At 42.3% G+C, this 16,099-nt stretch overlaps 1 protein-coding gene across 3 annotated transcripts; it reads left to right on the top strand.

Annotated features, from left to right (window-relative positions):
• The first annotated feature begins 1,578 nt into the window (after positions 1-1,578).
• Positions 1,579-11,893, top strand: SERPINE2 (serpin family E member 2). Of its 3 annotated transcripts, none has more exons than XM_018080047.1 (9): positions 1,579-1,849; positions 3,027-3,143; positions 4,305-4,532; positions 5,630-5,827; positions 8,282-8,480; positions 8,603-8,703; positions 9,705-9,791; positions 10,342-10,425; positions 11,233-11,893. In XM_018080047.1, the coding sequence occupies exons 1-9, from the start codon at positions 1,594-1,596 to the stop codon at positions 11,268-11,270; spliced, it is 1,308 nt and encodes a 435-aa protein (XP_017935536.1). In that variant the 5' UTR covers positions 1,579-1,593; the 3' UTR covers positions 11,271-11,893. The 3 variants fall into 3 exon arrangements, with proteins under 3 accessions (XP_017935536.1, XP_017935534.1, XP_008929472.1); XM_018080045.1 differs by having other exon boundaries at positions 3,024-3,143; XM_008931224.3 differs by lacking the exon at positions 3,027-3,143.
• The last annotated feature ends 4,206 nt before the right edge of the window (positions 11,894-16,099 follow it).

Here is a 16,099-nt window from a genome sequence, read left to right as displayed (position 1 = left end):
TTTATTCTGTGCTGCAGTGGCAAACTTTAACAAAGCCAGTTCTGTCCCCTGAAGCGGTGTAAAAGAAAGTGGAGATGCTGCATTTTGCTACTTTCAAGTGTTTTAGCACAGCTAAAAGTACATGCTATTAAAAGACGATTAAACAGATCTGTGCAAACGCCAGCTGGTTTGATGGTAATCAAATGCTCCAGCGTGGTTTGAACTCGCGGCGTAGGTAGGCTGGCGATGGCAGAGCTCCTGGGAGCCACACGCCCTTGGAGTGTGTGGGAGGAGGCTGCGAGTGACGCCTCATCCCGAAGCTCTGCGGCTCTGCCGGGCCGGCACCCGGGATGCTGCAGCCGGGAGAGCCAGTGTGCCATGCTGTGCCAAGGCTCAAGACGGGCACAGACCCGCGTTGGGGGTTTGCGTGTGTTGTGCAAACGACACTTTATTCAGTTGTGTGCCTTCTGCGGCCTGATGAGCCTTTGGTGAACTAGGGAACCAGCTGATTCCTCCTCGGCGTGCTGGAAGACCAACAGCTCGGCGCGTTCTTGGAGTGCCAAAGTCAGCTTAGTGAGGCAACAGGCACGCTACTGGTCTGAAAATAGAAGTCAGGGCTGTTAACTGTGCAACTGAAGTGTCTTAAAAATGTGTGAGCAGGGAACATAATTTAATGAAACTGAACATTATTGCATGACTGTTTCCCTAAGTACCTGTTCGCCCTAACAAAAAAGAGGTTGACTACAGTTTCATGAGTAGGAAATACAGTGTAGTAGTTACAGTACAGTGTTGAAGATTTGGGCTTGGTTCTCTATAATCAGTTGCTGAGAGGTCTTGAACAAACTGTTGCTGCTGCTTGTGCTTCATTTCCTGGGAGATCACAGGTGTCCTGATACTGAATTCTGTCAGGTGTTAGACCTGCAGATAGGCCTGTTTTGAATGTTAACTTCACTCTGTACTCATTAGCTCCTGTATTTTATGAAATGGAAAAGTGCAGGTTGGAATCCAAACTAAACTTTGCATTTTAAAATCTTAAAGTTTTCCTCTACATTCCCATTATGGAGAATGCCAATTATGCAGCTAACTCTTATTGTTCTAGGCAGGTGTAAATTCCCATGACAGAAGGTCTGTTTGCATATGTACACATGCTTTTGTTCACTGTGGAAAATGATCTATAAAGTGTACTGTGCATCACATCTTAGTGGGTGAGGACTGTACCACATCACCTCTTACCACTAACTTACCCTAAAGGGCAGTCTAAATAGAATGCCAAGGCTCATTTAGTTGAAACACAAAACTAACAACTTGTGTGTGGTGGGAGGTAATCTCCCCATTTGGTGGCTTTTGCCCTGTTACGTAGGCAGTGATATTTAGCCACTTCATGATTATCTCTGCATCTGGAAACCCCTAGGCCTAAAATACCAGTAGTGTTAAGTAAAAATGCAAGTGTGAGCCTCACTGCCAGAGCTCTGTGAATGGTGTGTGGCACATGTGCAAGACTTGCCTGCTCTTTAGGTAAATAAGAATTTATGTCAAAAATAAAAATGCTGTACTTGTGAAAACTGACTTAACTTTCCCCTCTTGTTTTCTTACAGGTATCTCCAACTAGGAATCATGAACTGGCACTTCTCCCTCCTCTTTGTTCTTGGGACTTTAATGTCTGTATGTTCCCAGTTCAGTTTTTATCCTCTGGAGGAGCTTAGCTCTGATGTTGGAATCCAGGTCTTCAATCAAATAGTGAAAGCGAAGCCTCAGGACAACGTTGTTGTTTCTCCTCACGGGATTGCGTCAGTCCTGGGGGTGTTGCAATTGGGAGCCGATGGCAAGACCAAGAAGCAGCTGACAACTATGATGAGATACAGTGTAAATGGTCAGTGGTTCCTAAGGTGGTTTTGGGTGTGTTATGTCAGACTCTTTGTGCTGTGTGAGATGGCTTTCCAAGTGTGGTAGATTGCATCATGCACCAATTAGCTGTGTTTACCAAAGCACAAAATGGACAGACTTGAAGCTAATTGGCAGTTTGAGTATGGACCTATACATATACTCCAACTGGCTTATAAGCAACTTGGTTAATGACTTCAGGACCCCAGCTAGAACTGCCTTTGTCCTTGCAAAATTGATTTTTCAGAGCAGTGTGGGAGGTGGTCCAGTGCCAGCACCGTGCAGGAAGGCTGCAGTACCCCATTTCAGGCTGTACTGAACAGCCTTTAATGTGCCACTCCTTAGATAAGAGGGCAAGAGAATATTTATTGGCACCATACTGAAAGCAATGCAAACTAGCCATACTATTGATACTTTCACTTTGCTCTTCAGCTTTTTTTCATGTGTTTCTGCTGTCAGGATCCCTGTATCTTGTAGTGCCCTCTTCAGCCATTTCTGCTTGCCTCTGTACCTGACACTGCATGCATCTGTGTTTGTGTTCCTCTGCCAATGTCTACCCCTTGAGAGTGTGTAACCTGAAGGTTCTTACTGCTTTAATTTGCACGCTATTTTTGTGAGTGTTTGCCAGCAAGACTTAACATCTTAGTGCCAGCATTCTCCCTTACTTCCAAGAATAGGAAACCCTCTAAGAGGTAAGTGCACATTTAAATCTTGAGCAGTATTGTCATAAGACATGCTGTTCTGTCTTCATTTGCTTTGCTGTTTTGGTCTTGGGTTTAAAGTACAGCAAAATTATTTGACAGGTTAAGATCTAAATGATGTAGATTGAAATCCCTTCATTGGATGATCAACTTTAGGAACATTTGAATGCTCAAAATAGAAGTACTTTGAAAAATTTTCAAGCATTATATCAACTTGTTTTATTTGGCCCACAGTCCTAATGCTGTGAGACACAGAGGTTCTCAAACACTTTAGAAGGTGGCCAGTACCTTTTTAGAGACTTGTTATGGGATGGGGAGATACCTATCTCATTGCACAGATTTCCTCTGCTCTTGTTCATGATTGCCTTGCAGTTCTTTGGCAACTGCAGCAACTGCTTCTTTGGAAAGGTAATAGTTGAAAAGTATTTAATTTGTCTTTAGCTGTCTTTTAATGCAATTTAGCAGCTGGAAGCAAAGAGGAGAGCCAGCATCATGAGACCAGACAGCTCTCCCCGGACCATCAGCAAGTGATCCGTGGGCCACCAGTGGTCCACAGAATACAGTTTGAGAACCTCTGTTATGGTATGTTCTCCAAAAGAATTTGCCCATAGTATTGGAGAGTGAACATTTAGAAATTCATACAACTGTACTGTTAAAGCATTCATGATACGTGAAACAGCAAAGCCATCTGAGGCTTTTTTCTTGTATGCAGCTAAGAGAATAACTCTGAACTAATTTATTCACTTCATATCTCTTAAGTTTGTCTACATCAGGAAGTAGTCTGGAAACATTTCTGCCTGAGTTGTATTGGGAAACAGAGGGAACTCATTAATAACTCTGAAAAACAGCCACCCAAGGATTCTGTTCAATATAATGGTTGAACATGAAGTTGCTTGCCTGGCAAGAGCTTCCCTGTGTAGACAAGCACTCCTTCATAAACCATAACACTGGGGAGAACTGGGTATGGTGAACATAGCAGTTCTTCTGTGGTGCCATATGCCTTCTCTCATACACAGTGAAGGAGCTAGCAAGTACTTGATACAATCTGCTTTCAGGTCCTAAGGATCTTGACTGTAACACCAGAACCTGCTACTTTCCCTTTTTCCTTTTTTTAGAGACAAGCTCATGTGTTAAGGGATTGATTCCTGCTTGTAGCTGATTTAGGCTGGGACCTAGTCTTGAGGGAAACCAAGACTTGACTTGCAGTTTATTAAAGAAATCTTGACAGTTTACTTTATTCTAGAATAAATGGAAAGGAAGTATGTCAAAAACAATTTTTGCTTTACACTCTGCAAACCACTTGTTGTGCAAATCCTGCAGAGCTCTGACTGAGCAGCCTGACCCCTCGACTTTCTTTGTCACCGTCGCAGAACTGACAAGTTATCTGGGCTTATATGATATGAAATGTGTTTTGGAAGAGTCTGTTCTGTGGAAGAGTGTGGTTAGTAGCTCCACAGTGAGACTTGAACCTCAGTGTTATCCCAGCACTGTCTGTTGCATTCTTAGCAGACACCTAGAGGGGCAGCAGGAATCACAGCAGAGGTCATGTTTTTCTGGGAAATAGTAGCAATCTTCAGATGAGAGATCAGAAATGGTTGTTTTGGAAGTCCTCTGAGAATGCCTGCTATGATCTCCTTTTCTAGTCCAGCACTTAATGTCTTACCTTTCATGTCATTAATAGTTTGCATATAAAGTAACTGTTCATCAATCTTATTCTAAATTAAACTTGTTCTTTCCAACTAGGAGTTGGTAAAGCCTTAAAGAAGATAAACAGGCTCATAGTCTCAAAAAAGAATAAAGACATTGTAACAATTGCTAATGCAGTGTTTGCAAAGAGTGGCTTTAAAATGGAAGTGCCTTTTGTTACAAGGAACAAAGAGGTGTTTCAGTGCAGTGTCAAGAGTGTGGACTTTGAGGACCCAAATGCAGCATGTGATTCCATCAACCAGTGGGTGAAAAATGAAACAAGGGGTGAGTATTGGTGAGTGCCTCTGTGTGTGGCAGGGTGGTATCTGAGACCTCAGATTCAAATGGAAATGCTGGGGAAAGATGGGGAGGTGGAGAAGGCTCTGCCCTGCAGCTAAAACTGTCTTTTAGCTGGCATTACTGTGGTATTTTAGAGCTGGTGGGCCAGGAATCAGCATCTCACTGCCCCAGCAGATGAGCCTATCTGATGGCCTGGAAGGGATGTGTGTAGTGTGTGTGCCTGTGTCCATCTGCCCATGGGATCAGGGGAGCTTCTGCTGTTCTTTACATTCATACAACTAGTGAGAAATCCAAGCAGAGTTTGGAACATGCTTTCTCTTGCAGCTATGCTTTCTCAAACATAAAAGATACTTTCAGGCAACTCAGATGTTTTACTCAGTAAATCAGACTTACAGAAAGATGTAGGGCAGTTCAGCTTTTGCTCTGACTGCCCTAAACTCTTGTAAGATATGACCCTGTTCTTATGACTCAGATTTAGTGGAGGATTCCTAATTAACCCTGCCTTGACAGAACTCCTCATGATTCAAGCCTTTTGGCATCTAGTTGTCAAGATTACATGTGCTAAAGCCAAAGATCACGTTTTGCAACATTTCCCAATGTAGGTGAACTACCTAGTTTGGTACCTCTTGGAGTTAAAACCAGTGCCTCCTGGATGTGAGGAGAGTGTTAATGATGTTGGATGTGGTATGTGTGAAACGAGGCTGTCAAATTCTTTCTCAACCACATCACCAGTTTTGCATAGCAATGTTGCAAGCAGCGTGTGAATGGGGAGGTGTTTCAGCTGAAACTATTACCACTGTAACAGTCTTAGATCTGTTCACATGCTGGAAAGGGTTAGGCCTTGTTAGTTGTTATAACATCAGACTATCAATTAGTAAGATGTGTTTGAATTCTAGTTATCCCAAAGGCTTACTTTTTGACAAAGAATACCACTGGCTTTATGAATTGTGAATGTATTGCCCTGTGAAGAGCTGGCACGCTCACAGATCAAGAGGTCTAAACTAACATGTGCTTCACATTCCTCATGAACAGCTGGCAGCGTTATGACAGCAAATACTTAAGACTTCCTTTATTTCTTCTAGGTATGATCGATCAGGTTGTAGCTCCAGATGATATTGAAGGCAGTTTGACCAGACTGGTTCTAGTGAATGCCGTGTATTTCAAGGGCTTATGGAAATCGCGATTCCGACCTGAAAACACAAAGAAACGTCCATTTTATGGAGCTGATGGGAAGACCTACCAAGTTCCTATGCTGTCCCAGTTGTCCATCTTCCGCTGTGGTAAGCTCAGCGACTCCCACTACCATGGACAATGGTTGTAAACTCAGCTCTTTCAGACTGAAACAAGAGTTTTCTGTACACGTGGTGTTAAATGGTGCTGCTTGTTGCAGCTGATGCAGGCAGCTTGTGTTAGAAGAAGTGTCTGTGCTGCTGGGGTATGGGTAAGCTTGCCCTGCAAGGTACTTAGCAGTTGCTTAAGGTTGAATATTCTGTCAAATCCTCTTGCCTTCCAAATGGAAAATCTGAAGTACCCAAATTGAGAAATTTGCATGTTACTTAAGCTTTGCTGTAAGGAAAAAAAAAGGTACAGATTCCTAAGGAGTGAGAATAAGGAAAAGCTGCAACAGAGACAGAATGTAGAGGTTTAGGTGGTGATGAGCTGTGTATGAAAGAAGACTGGAGTAGAATCAATCTATATTTTACTGCATATAAAGAAATGGAACTTGCACAGTCCCTAGTCCTATGAGAGCCAGAAGAGCACGGGGTTAGTATGTTGGCTGTATCTCTCAAGGTGTGAAACAGCTCTTTAGATTGAGTCACAAGTGAAAAGAAGTTGAGCAGGTTCAACCAGACTTCCTTCAGAGATTCTCAGAGCTGACATAAGCAGCTTGATGTGACTGACAATGAACTGCAGAGCTGCAGTGTTGCAGCCCTGTGGGGATTTTAATGGTCAAAGTAAGATTGATACTCTGATAAAAACTTCTGTTGCATCCTTCCAAGAAGTGCTACTTGGAACTTGCTTCCTTGTGTGCTAAAGACAATCTGAGGAATAAGTCTGAGAGTACAGCTTTCTTGCTATAAATCCAAAGAGCAAGACCTGCTGTGCTTTTTTTAAATGCTTAGTTTTACTGTCAGTAGTGCTCACCTAATAATATTAGTAATTTATGTTAAAGTAAACAGCTGTGACTGACTTTCTGTCCCAAACCTATATGTTAGAGCAGATGTAATGTAGTACTTTAGGTGACTGCTGAAAGTGTGAGTGGGAGGAGGTGGGGAAGCCTCCTGCAGTATGTACTAATCTGCGGAGTTTCAAAGAAGTTCATAACTTAAGATGGGGTTTAGCAAGACTATTATTTTGAAGGCTTTTGACTTCTGATGCTGGTTAAAGTCTCCATTATGTTTAAGCTAGAAAAGCTATTAAGGCTAGAAAGGAACAAAAGAAATACTGCTGAGTTAGGACTCGCTTTAGTTTGTGAATCTCTGGATTTCCTCACACAGGGCTTCTGTTTTATCTATGCTTGCAAAGGGATCTTTAAAAGTTTAAATTTGTTAAGCATCTTCAATCCCATGAGCTGACTGAAGCTGAGCTTCCCCTCCTTTGGGGATGCCTCAGTAATGATGGCAGTGTGTAGCAGATCAGGAAAGCAGTGCTTACCTGTTGGGACAGTTCACCTTGTGTTACTGTCCTGTAGCTGAATTATGCAGCCAGTGTTGTGGTCTGCAGGCTCTAGTTTGAGAACCACTGCCATAATAAAAGGAAATAATGAAACTGCCAAGCATGACACTATTCCTGCAAAAGTGTGATACTGCTGGTTTGTAGCAGTGTGAACTCAGTCAAGGCACATTGCATGGCCCTGGCAATAAGATTTAATTAGTAATGAAGCTGTTGATTTTTCAGCTTGGGCTGATAAGTGCAAGTTTAGATGAAGAAAGGGGAAAGGTAATAAGATCTTGCTGCTATCCAAAAACTTTGCCTGAAATCCTGTCTGTAGTTAAACTGACAAGTTTTCACTTGAAACTACTATAAAAAGCATTTGCTTCCCAGCCACATGCCAGAAATCCCACAGTAACTAAAGGGAACTTGGAAGAGGAGAGGGTTGCTCAAAGACAGTCTTCCTGACACTTGCTGTAACTTGGAGGTGTTGCTATCTCACTCCTTCTCATCTAATTGGCATCGTGCACTGCCTCTAAGTGGCTGATTTCCACTGTCTTGAAAGGCTTAAGACTGCTTCCTAATCAGATCCTTATTCAGCAAGAAGATTAAGTAAATGCCACAGACTACTTCAGACAGGAGCTAGGAGCTCTTGCAATAACTCTTGGAGGAAAAAGCTTATCTACAAGATCTCTTCAAGTTGGAAAGATGCTTTTCCTTGCTTTTTGTTTCTCAGATCTGAAGTAGAGATGCAGCTGCTTTGCAGACTTTGTCACTTCTAACGTAGCTTGCTTGCTGCTCTGGGCTGATGAGGTTTGTCTGGGACACAGGATGTACATTAAATGAGTATTTGCTCCTTGGTGTCATCCTGTCTGTGCTTCATGTAAAGCTAGCATCTCTCCAGAGCCCATGCCTTTTGAAGGGTTGCCTAGTAGGAAGCCTGTGACTCTAGAGTCAGTTTTAAGATGTGGGCAAAACTTTCCTAACTCTTACAGCTGTAGGTATCTAAAGGTAAGATGGACACTTAAGGCTGTAGATTATGGCTCACTAGATTTGTTTTTTTTGGGTTTTTTTTTTTTTAGGTACTACAAGTACTCCAAATGAGCTGTGGTACAACATCATTGAGCTGCCATACCACGGTGAAATGATAAGCATGTTGATTGCATTGCCTACAGAAAGCACAACGCCACTCTCTGCTATCATTCCCCACATCAGCACAAAAACAATAGGAAGCTGGATGACAACCATGGTAGCAAAAAGAGTGCAGGTTATTTTACCAAAGTAAGTACTGATGTAATCTTTTTCTCCTTCAGAGTGTTTTCAGGGGTTATTTGTGTATATCTCGTCTGATACAGGGTGACTTTCCTGATGCATTCATTTTTACCTTTGTTTGTTCCTCCTAGATTTACAGCAGAAGCAGAAACAGACCTAAAGGACCCTTTGCAAGCACTTGGTATTACAGATATGTTTGACCAGTCGAAGGCAAACTTTGCAAAAATAACAAGTAAGGGGGGTTTTTGTTTGTTTTAATTCATGGTGGTCCTTCACAGTTCCTAGCACTGAATAAAGTGCCGCTTTACCAATCCAGTTTTGTCTGCTTTATCTTGGCTGTGTTACTATGACACTGGAACTGGGTGTTATGTTGTAGCCAGCCAGGCATGACTGGTTGCCTCTGTTGAACGTTGCAGTAGCTCTTTTTTTCCCTTGTCTTGCATCACAGCAGTAAATCATGGCGGTCAGTTTAAGATTTGATAATACAGCCTGGGGGTCTCAAGCATTGTCTAAAATCTGTGGCAAGACTTATAACAATACTGTACCTTAGACTGTGGCAAATACTGCAACTACAATATGTAACTTTCCCTGAAGTGTGTGTTTAATGACTTTTTCTTGAGCTCTATAGGAAAGCTCAAGGATTACATTCACACTTTAAGGGACTGGACTGACCCAGAGCTGTAAATATTAGTGTCTGAAAATGGAGTATAGACACTTCTGAACTCATGGCTGTAAAATGTCATTGTATTTTTCTTCTCTGCTTTTATTAAACTTCTCCATAATGATCTAACAAAAAAGCCTACCTTGTGGTGGCTTAATTTGAAAACAAATTCCTGTGTTTGATTGAAAGCAAGGTGTGTTGCTAAGTGCTTTTTCTCCCTCCCTGACATGGAGATAAGTGTCTTAAATTCAGGAAGCATATTTTTTTCAGGTGTTTTCTTTTTAATTAAAACTATAAATGAAAGTGAACACTTAAATGAACACTTCTTAAACCATCAAATCAGAAAACCTAGTTAAATGGGGAGGGAGGGGAGTAAGATGGGTTATTCCCTGTCTTCCAGTTACTCAGTGACTGTATTCAAAGATGTTACCAGTAGTGTTCTTCCCTGCAGCTTCAGGATTTCAGCAGCTTTTATTATTCTGAGCCATGCTGGCATAGCTACTAGCTACAAGGTACTTCAGGATTCTTTCAGGTAGTTTTACTGAAAGTGCTGTTCTCCATGGCTTTTTCAGGAACAGAAGGTCTTCATGTATCTAATGTTCTGCAAAAGACAAAAATTGAAGTTAGCGAAGATGGAACCAAAGCTTCTGCAGCAACAAGTAAGCAACTGCACTGATAACTGTCAGAATTGGGAAAACTCCATTATAAGGCTATAGCACTAAGCAAAGATAGTCCACTCAGAGACCATTGCAGGAATAATCTGACTTAGATCAGTTGATGGGTTTTATGTAATATCTCAGGAAAATCCCAATTTTCCCATGTTGATCACTGTAAGAAATGCTAACAGGCTTACTTCTAAAGAAGTGTCTTCTAATAGCTCTGACCACTCATAAAATGTTCTGGCTATCCAGGTGGCAAAGAGGACTGAGCTACTACATGCTTTGGGTGACAGCCCAAGAGTTCCAGCTTTCTGTGGGTCTTGTATTGTCTTTTTAATATGCATCCTGCAAGAATATCATGTGACCTATGTGGCTTTAAAGGTCTGAGTTGGTAGGTCTTAGGCATTTGTCTGCACCTGTGAAAGCCTATATGTATACACACACACATAGATATATATATACACACACACACACATTAGGAAACTGATAGAGTATATCATGTGTTGTCATGCTTGATTTGTCTCACTCTGAGTCTTATCTTTCCTGCAAGCTGCAATTTTAATAGCCAGGTCATCTCCTCCATGGTTCATAGTAGACAGACCGTTTGTATTTTTCATCCGGCACAATCCCACAGGTAAGCAGCATTTGTAGGTACTTTTTGGCTTAGCAGTTGAATGTCAGCTATGTAATAGTGACAAAAGAAGTCTGGAGCTACTGAATAACTATTTTTAAAAAAATCCTGCGAGTATATATTTATGCCTTTAATATTAGATTATTTTATTGGGAATACAACTCAGAACATGGTGAAAAATACATACTGGCTGCAAAGTTAACAGAAATAAGCATGGCAGGTTTATGGGTACAAAAAGAAGAGTCTTTAATAATCAGAGTTCCTCTGAGGGCAGAGGAAACAACTCTTACTGGTAGTGAATTGGTGAATAGGACCCAGCTTTCTGATGGACAGTCAGCTATTCAGGGCAAAGGCATGATAAGGGCTTCAGAGATCTAGGGTGTTGCTCCAGCCTGCTCTGAACCGAAGTCAGTGTTCAAATATAGTGGTCGTGGCTTCTCTGCACTATGGGCTGATTCTCCTAGAGCAGAGTTGCCCCATTTACTTAGAATAACTTGTCTGCTTCTTGCAGTGACATGTATGATAGATCTGTTAGTTAGCAGGGAACAAATGCGCTGCCAGCACTGGGGGAAGAGCAGGCTCCTGGCAGCAGTCCCCATCCCCAGGCTCCACAGAGCATCAACAGAACTGTGTCTCCAGAAATATGAGCTGGCCACCTATCCAAACATACCCTTCTCTGGGCTCACAAACTCGAGGGAGGCTAGACAAGACTGACGAGGTGGCTTGGCTGTGCTCTGTGAACTTCATGCTTTTATGGAAAAAACTCTACTTACAGACTATGGTAATCCTTGTTTTTGTTTCATCCCTCAGGTACAATCTTGTTTATGGGACAAATAAACAAACCTTGAATGTGGAAAAGACTTTCTTCGAGAAGTAAACAGGCACACCCCTGTTCTGTTAAATATTTTGTACACTACTCTTTGACTTCACTCAAGAGCTAGTTTTAACCACTGACTAGGTTTTGAAACAGGAGTCGACATAGTTCTGGCTTTGTGGGGAAAAATACAGATTGAAAACTACAGTATCTCTTCAAAATGTCTAAAAGATTCCCTAAACTACTGAATGGTTACCTATGCTAACAGCTTTTGAGCTTTTTCTGTATCTACTAAGAATTTTATGTATGGCTTTTTGTGAGAGGATTTTAACAAAGAATGATAAACGTTTCTATTAATGTTGGTTTTTTTCTTGTGTGTGGAAAAGGTCTAATTTTGTAGATACCACCTATCAAGACTACTTTTGGTTCTTGGTACCTGGATATTCTTGGTAGAAATAGAATAAAAGTTCTAGCAGTTTTTATATAGTGCATGTATCACTGAGAGTTCTAAAACTAGTGTGGTGTTCAATACACATCGCATTGTCCTGTCTTATTGTAATGTAAACTTGTCATTGCTAGTATACACTTTCTATTGGATTTAAATTTTATATTTGTTTTTGTACAAAGGAAAAAATAAAAGTGCATTATGAACAGTCAGTGTTGTGGATCGTGGATGTGCTGGTGGATATTTGGCTCCAGAGCCCTGTGAACTACTTCTTTGAGACTTATTTCTAAGGAAGGTGAAAGGAGAGTGTTTTTGTGAGACCTTTCTGGGGGGAGGGTGTGGGGGGGTGGTTTGTGGGTTTTTTGTGTATGGGGGTTTTTTTTGTTGTTGTTTGGGGTCTTTTTGGTTTTTGTTTTTTGTTTATTTTTAATCCATGCTGCTGATTACATTTTTTTTGTTGAAGTCATTCTGCTGTGGATGAATTATCCATAAATTTAGTATCTGAAGACCAAACTCTATTTGCTGTGCCCAAGTTACTGCTAAAAACTGCCCTGTGAAGGCATCTCAATGCACCTTTGGGACTTTTCCTCCTGTTCCCTATGGTGTAGGTTACATGCTCATTGGCATCTCTTTGTGCCCCTTGCAGGACTCTCCTGAGTGTAAAACTCCTCAGAAGATGAGCAGTAAATCCCTTTGGCTTGTCACAGATGTTCTTTGTTTGAAAGCATGTTGTACTGCTCCTGTGGCAACCGAGGGATTTGGGTGGGTAAGGTAAATCTTTGATGTTAGCTGCTCCTCTTAAGGGCACACCAGCAGGGAGAGCAGCCTGGCTGCTGCTGGTGTGGGAGAGAAATTCCTGCACTCAGCCCTAGTGTGAGTAGATGACTGTTGCACATATCCATAAGCTGGAGGATGAATGAGCACTGAGCCTCTTTGTCAGGTAAGAATACAAGATGAAGAGAAAAGGCTTCCAGCTGAAAATACCTGAATGTGTTGTGCATGGCCAATCCTAACCCAATACAAAACCTGGGAGGAGAGCTCAAAATATGCTGCCAGATATTGGGCCAAGCTGCTGGCCTCTCATTTCCTGCTTGAGTTGAGCACTGCAGTTGTCAAGATGAATAAATCTGTTGAGCTGTCTTTTTTATGGGTTGTATTAGCTGCCTACCACCAAATCCTCTTAAGCTGGGAAAGGAGTGCTCCTGCTGCAGGCTGAGGGCTGGGTCTCCTGTACTCAACTGAGAGGTGCATGGAGGAACTAGTGTGACCTAGTTATCTTCCTATCTTGTTGAACAGAAAGTGAGCCATGCAGGTGGGGAAGGAAAAAAAAAGACAAAAAAAACCCCCCAACAAAACAACCAAAAAATAAGTATGTGAGTAATGTAACTCAAGACTCTGATGCTGAGCAGGAGAGCTCTCCTGGCTAACCTGGCCAGACTTGTTCTCAATTCCTTGCATCTCATGGAGGTAAGGAGCACAAGTACTAACAGAATTATTACTGGGTTGTGTACAATTACAGTGACACTTGCATTGGTTTGTCTTGAATCTAGTTTGGGTATGGTTCCTCCTGCAAAAATAGAGAAATGTTGCATCACAGAAACTACATAGCCAGGACCACCTGAGCTAGACTTGAGAAACCATGATGTGTATGAGGAGTGACTACTGGAGTACAAGGCATCATCTTTGGGCTCTGGAGCAGTGTGGGATTGTATTTCAGAGTAACAGCTGCTATTTTGGTATCAAAATAAAATTGCAGTATGAGAATTTTCCAGTTGCTTCTATTTAATGTTTGTGGTGAGAATTCAAATATTACAGGGTTGGCACTCAAACTGGACTCCCACAGGACTTGCACACAGCAGCAGTGTGTGATCTGGGCAGCAAGTGGGCTTGGGATTAGGTTTGGGTAAGAAAAAAATGCAGTGACATAAGCTTTCAAGTTTGCCTTAGCACAGTTTCTGTGTAAACAACTGTCGGTCCCTTCTCTTAGTCCTGAAATAATTTGCAAAATAACACGATTGCTTTAGGACACTGAACAACGAGTGACTGTGGGTATTTTCTTTTTGCCCTGGTCAGGCCAAAAGTGGACAGTGAAGAGGGTGGCTTGGCAAAGGTGAACAGGCTTATTGAGCCTGATGGGGCCAGGAGTACCTGCCCAGGGTGAGCTCTGAGCAAACTGACTGGGAATGTCACACGTAGCAGCTACTTGTGAGCTTCAGGGTTCTGTGGTACAAGGGTGAAGTAAGTCACTGTGCAGAAAAAGGGGTTTTCAGCTCTGCTGCTGTAAGGCAGTACTTCCCCCCCCGCCCCTCATTGCTGGGAAGAAAAGCTTAACAAATGGTGATAGTATTTGCCTATAAACGGGGTAAGGGAGATCAGGATAAAAGGAAGTGAATTAAGAGTCTTGGAAGATGGGGGTTCGATTAGCTGCTAAAAACTTCCTTTTTGGTAGTGCTGTAAAAATAGTGTCTGTGCTCTTCTGTCCTGGGAGTTGATTAATATAAAATTTCCAGTCCTGCTTGTCAAAGTAACTAAAGTTCAGTGGGGTGTTTTTAACATTAGGGACATGCTTACTGTAGTCTTATTAACCCTTACTGTAGCAGTCTGTCAGCTGCTCTTGAAAGGCTTTGGGGAATCTGATTGCAATCAGCAGAGGTTGTATGTTAATTTTTTTTAAAGTCATCTTTGTCTCTAGAAGTATCCAGCCTAAGGTGAATGCTCATGTTGCTTGGTTCTGCTTCAGTCTACTCCTTCTTTACTCCCAACTGCTTCACAGTTGAACTTTGTCTTCATGGCAAAGCCAGGGTGCTTTTGAGCCCCTGAGCCCTGTGATGCAGCAGCCCTGCACCCTGGTTGAGGGTAGGAGGGCTAGGGAGGAACCATCCTCATAGAAGAACAGAGACCGTGACTCTGAATGCGTAAAACTTAATAATGGATTGGTAACTTCAGGCAGGAGTTGCAGAATTGCTGTTCAGATGATTGCATTATCTGCTGTTCCTGGCTGCTTTCTCTATGGGTGCCTCAGTTTCTCAGTCTTTAAAAGTAGAGGTAATACATCCTTTGTAAACTTCTGAGGTGGAAAGCCTGGAGAGACTTAGCTCTTCAGTAATGTCAGGCTGAAACCCTAGGCAGGGACTGATTGTGAAAAATGCTTGTGGTTACAATTGCTTTAGCCTAGAAAGTGAGTAGGGAGAAAAAGTTTGGTAAAACTTGCCATAAGTTTCCTAAGCCAGATCTGTAATAAAGAAAGTAGTCATGAAGTAATTAACAGGTAAAATAGCAGGCTATTAATCTGCCAAACTGTGTCTCAACTTTGTTTTCCTAACTTGAGAGAGCTCTAAAAAGCTGGTTTTCTTTTACAACTTCCACATTTCATTGACTTTGTTTTCAAATCTTGTTTGCTGGACAGAATGGAAAGTGTAAGGAAGGGCCAGTTCCTCAGCCCATGTAAAGGGATAACTGCTGTGCACCCCTTGGCATCACAGCACATTCCCTGCTAGCAGCCCTCTTCTGACTGCAACCTCTCCATTAAAAACATGGCTGCATTGCTTCCCAGCAGCAGTGTGAGTTAATAAAGATGAAAAAGAGAAATTGAAATACCTCTTTTGTAAGCAACATTTTATAAACTCTCCCTTGTGCTTCAAAGAAAGTAAAAGCCCTTTAGCTTAGCCCCACCAATGGAGTTTAACTGCATGTATTTAGTAGTAATGCAGTGGTTGAAACTTGTCTAACACTAATAATTTCCATTATTACTGTGGTGCCAGGAGTCTATGTTGGATGTGACACCCAGAAGGACACAAGTACCTCTTAAAAGCACCAGGGGACCCTAAAGGTAGAAGCTGCAGGGGGTGATGCAGTTGCCCTCCTCCCCAGGAGGGTGGTGCTGGTGACAAACTGCAGCTCTCCTTGCTGTCAGATTGCTGGGCCTGCAGCTAGGGCCAGGTGGGCACTGTTCACTCACTCAATGACAATTTTCTGTGGTAAGGATGGAGTCATGGTGGGTAGATGCTGCCACATCCACCTGTCCTCACAGCAGGGGCAGCCCCCTCAGTGCTGTGCTGCCTTCAGTCCTCTCTGTCCTTCAGATCATGCTGGAATTACCAGGGTTGTTAATTTTTGCTTTCAAGGCCATGTTGATGATAGCTGTTACAGTCTGGAAGGTTGGACCCTGTCTGGAATGCATGTGGCATGCATTATGCATTACCATTGTGTCATTTCCATTCCACCATACTGCCAATGCACAATCAACCCTGACCCAAGGATTAGCATCCCCAAGCCTTTTCTGGCTGCTAAGCTCATGGCATTTCCCTTGAATACTGGATCTGGGCTCCTAATGCACCACGTTCCCTGTAATTAAGTGTATCAGCTCCTGAAGGGCATTTGTGCAATAGAGGGAGTGAATCAGATGCTTTTTCTTTGGG

Source organism: Manacus vitellinus, unplaced genomic scaffold (genome assembly GCF_001715985.3).
Source record: "Manacus vitellinus isolate BGI_N305 unplaced genomic scaffold, ASM171598v3 scaffold_49_pilon, whole genome shotgun sequence".
Classification (NCBI taxonomy): Eukaryota; Metazoa; Chordata; class Aves; order Passeriformes; family Pipridae; genus Manacus; species Manacus vitellinus.
The sequence above is the reverse complement of the archived record's forward strand: the minus strand, read 5'-3'. Positions and strand labels throughout refer to the sequence as shown.

What these genes read in the sequence shown, in the direction of transcription:
- SERPINE2 (XM_018080045.1), top strand. Translation starts at nt 1,594, where the DNA reads ATGAACTGGCACTTCTCCCTCCTCTTTGTTCTTGGGACTTTAATGTCT. An exon ending in GTGCAGGTTATTTTACCAAA is followed by an intron (nt 8,481 to 8,602) that starts GTAAGTACTGAT and finishes TGTTCCTCCTAG; the next exon opens with ATTTACAGCAGAAGCAGAAA. An exon ending in CATCCGGCACAATCCCACAG is followed by an intron (nt 10,426 to 11,232) that starts GTAAGCAGCATT and finishes TTCATCCCTCAG; the next exon opens with GTACAATCTTGTTTATGGGA.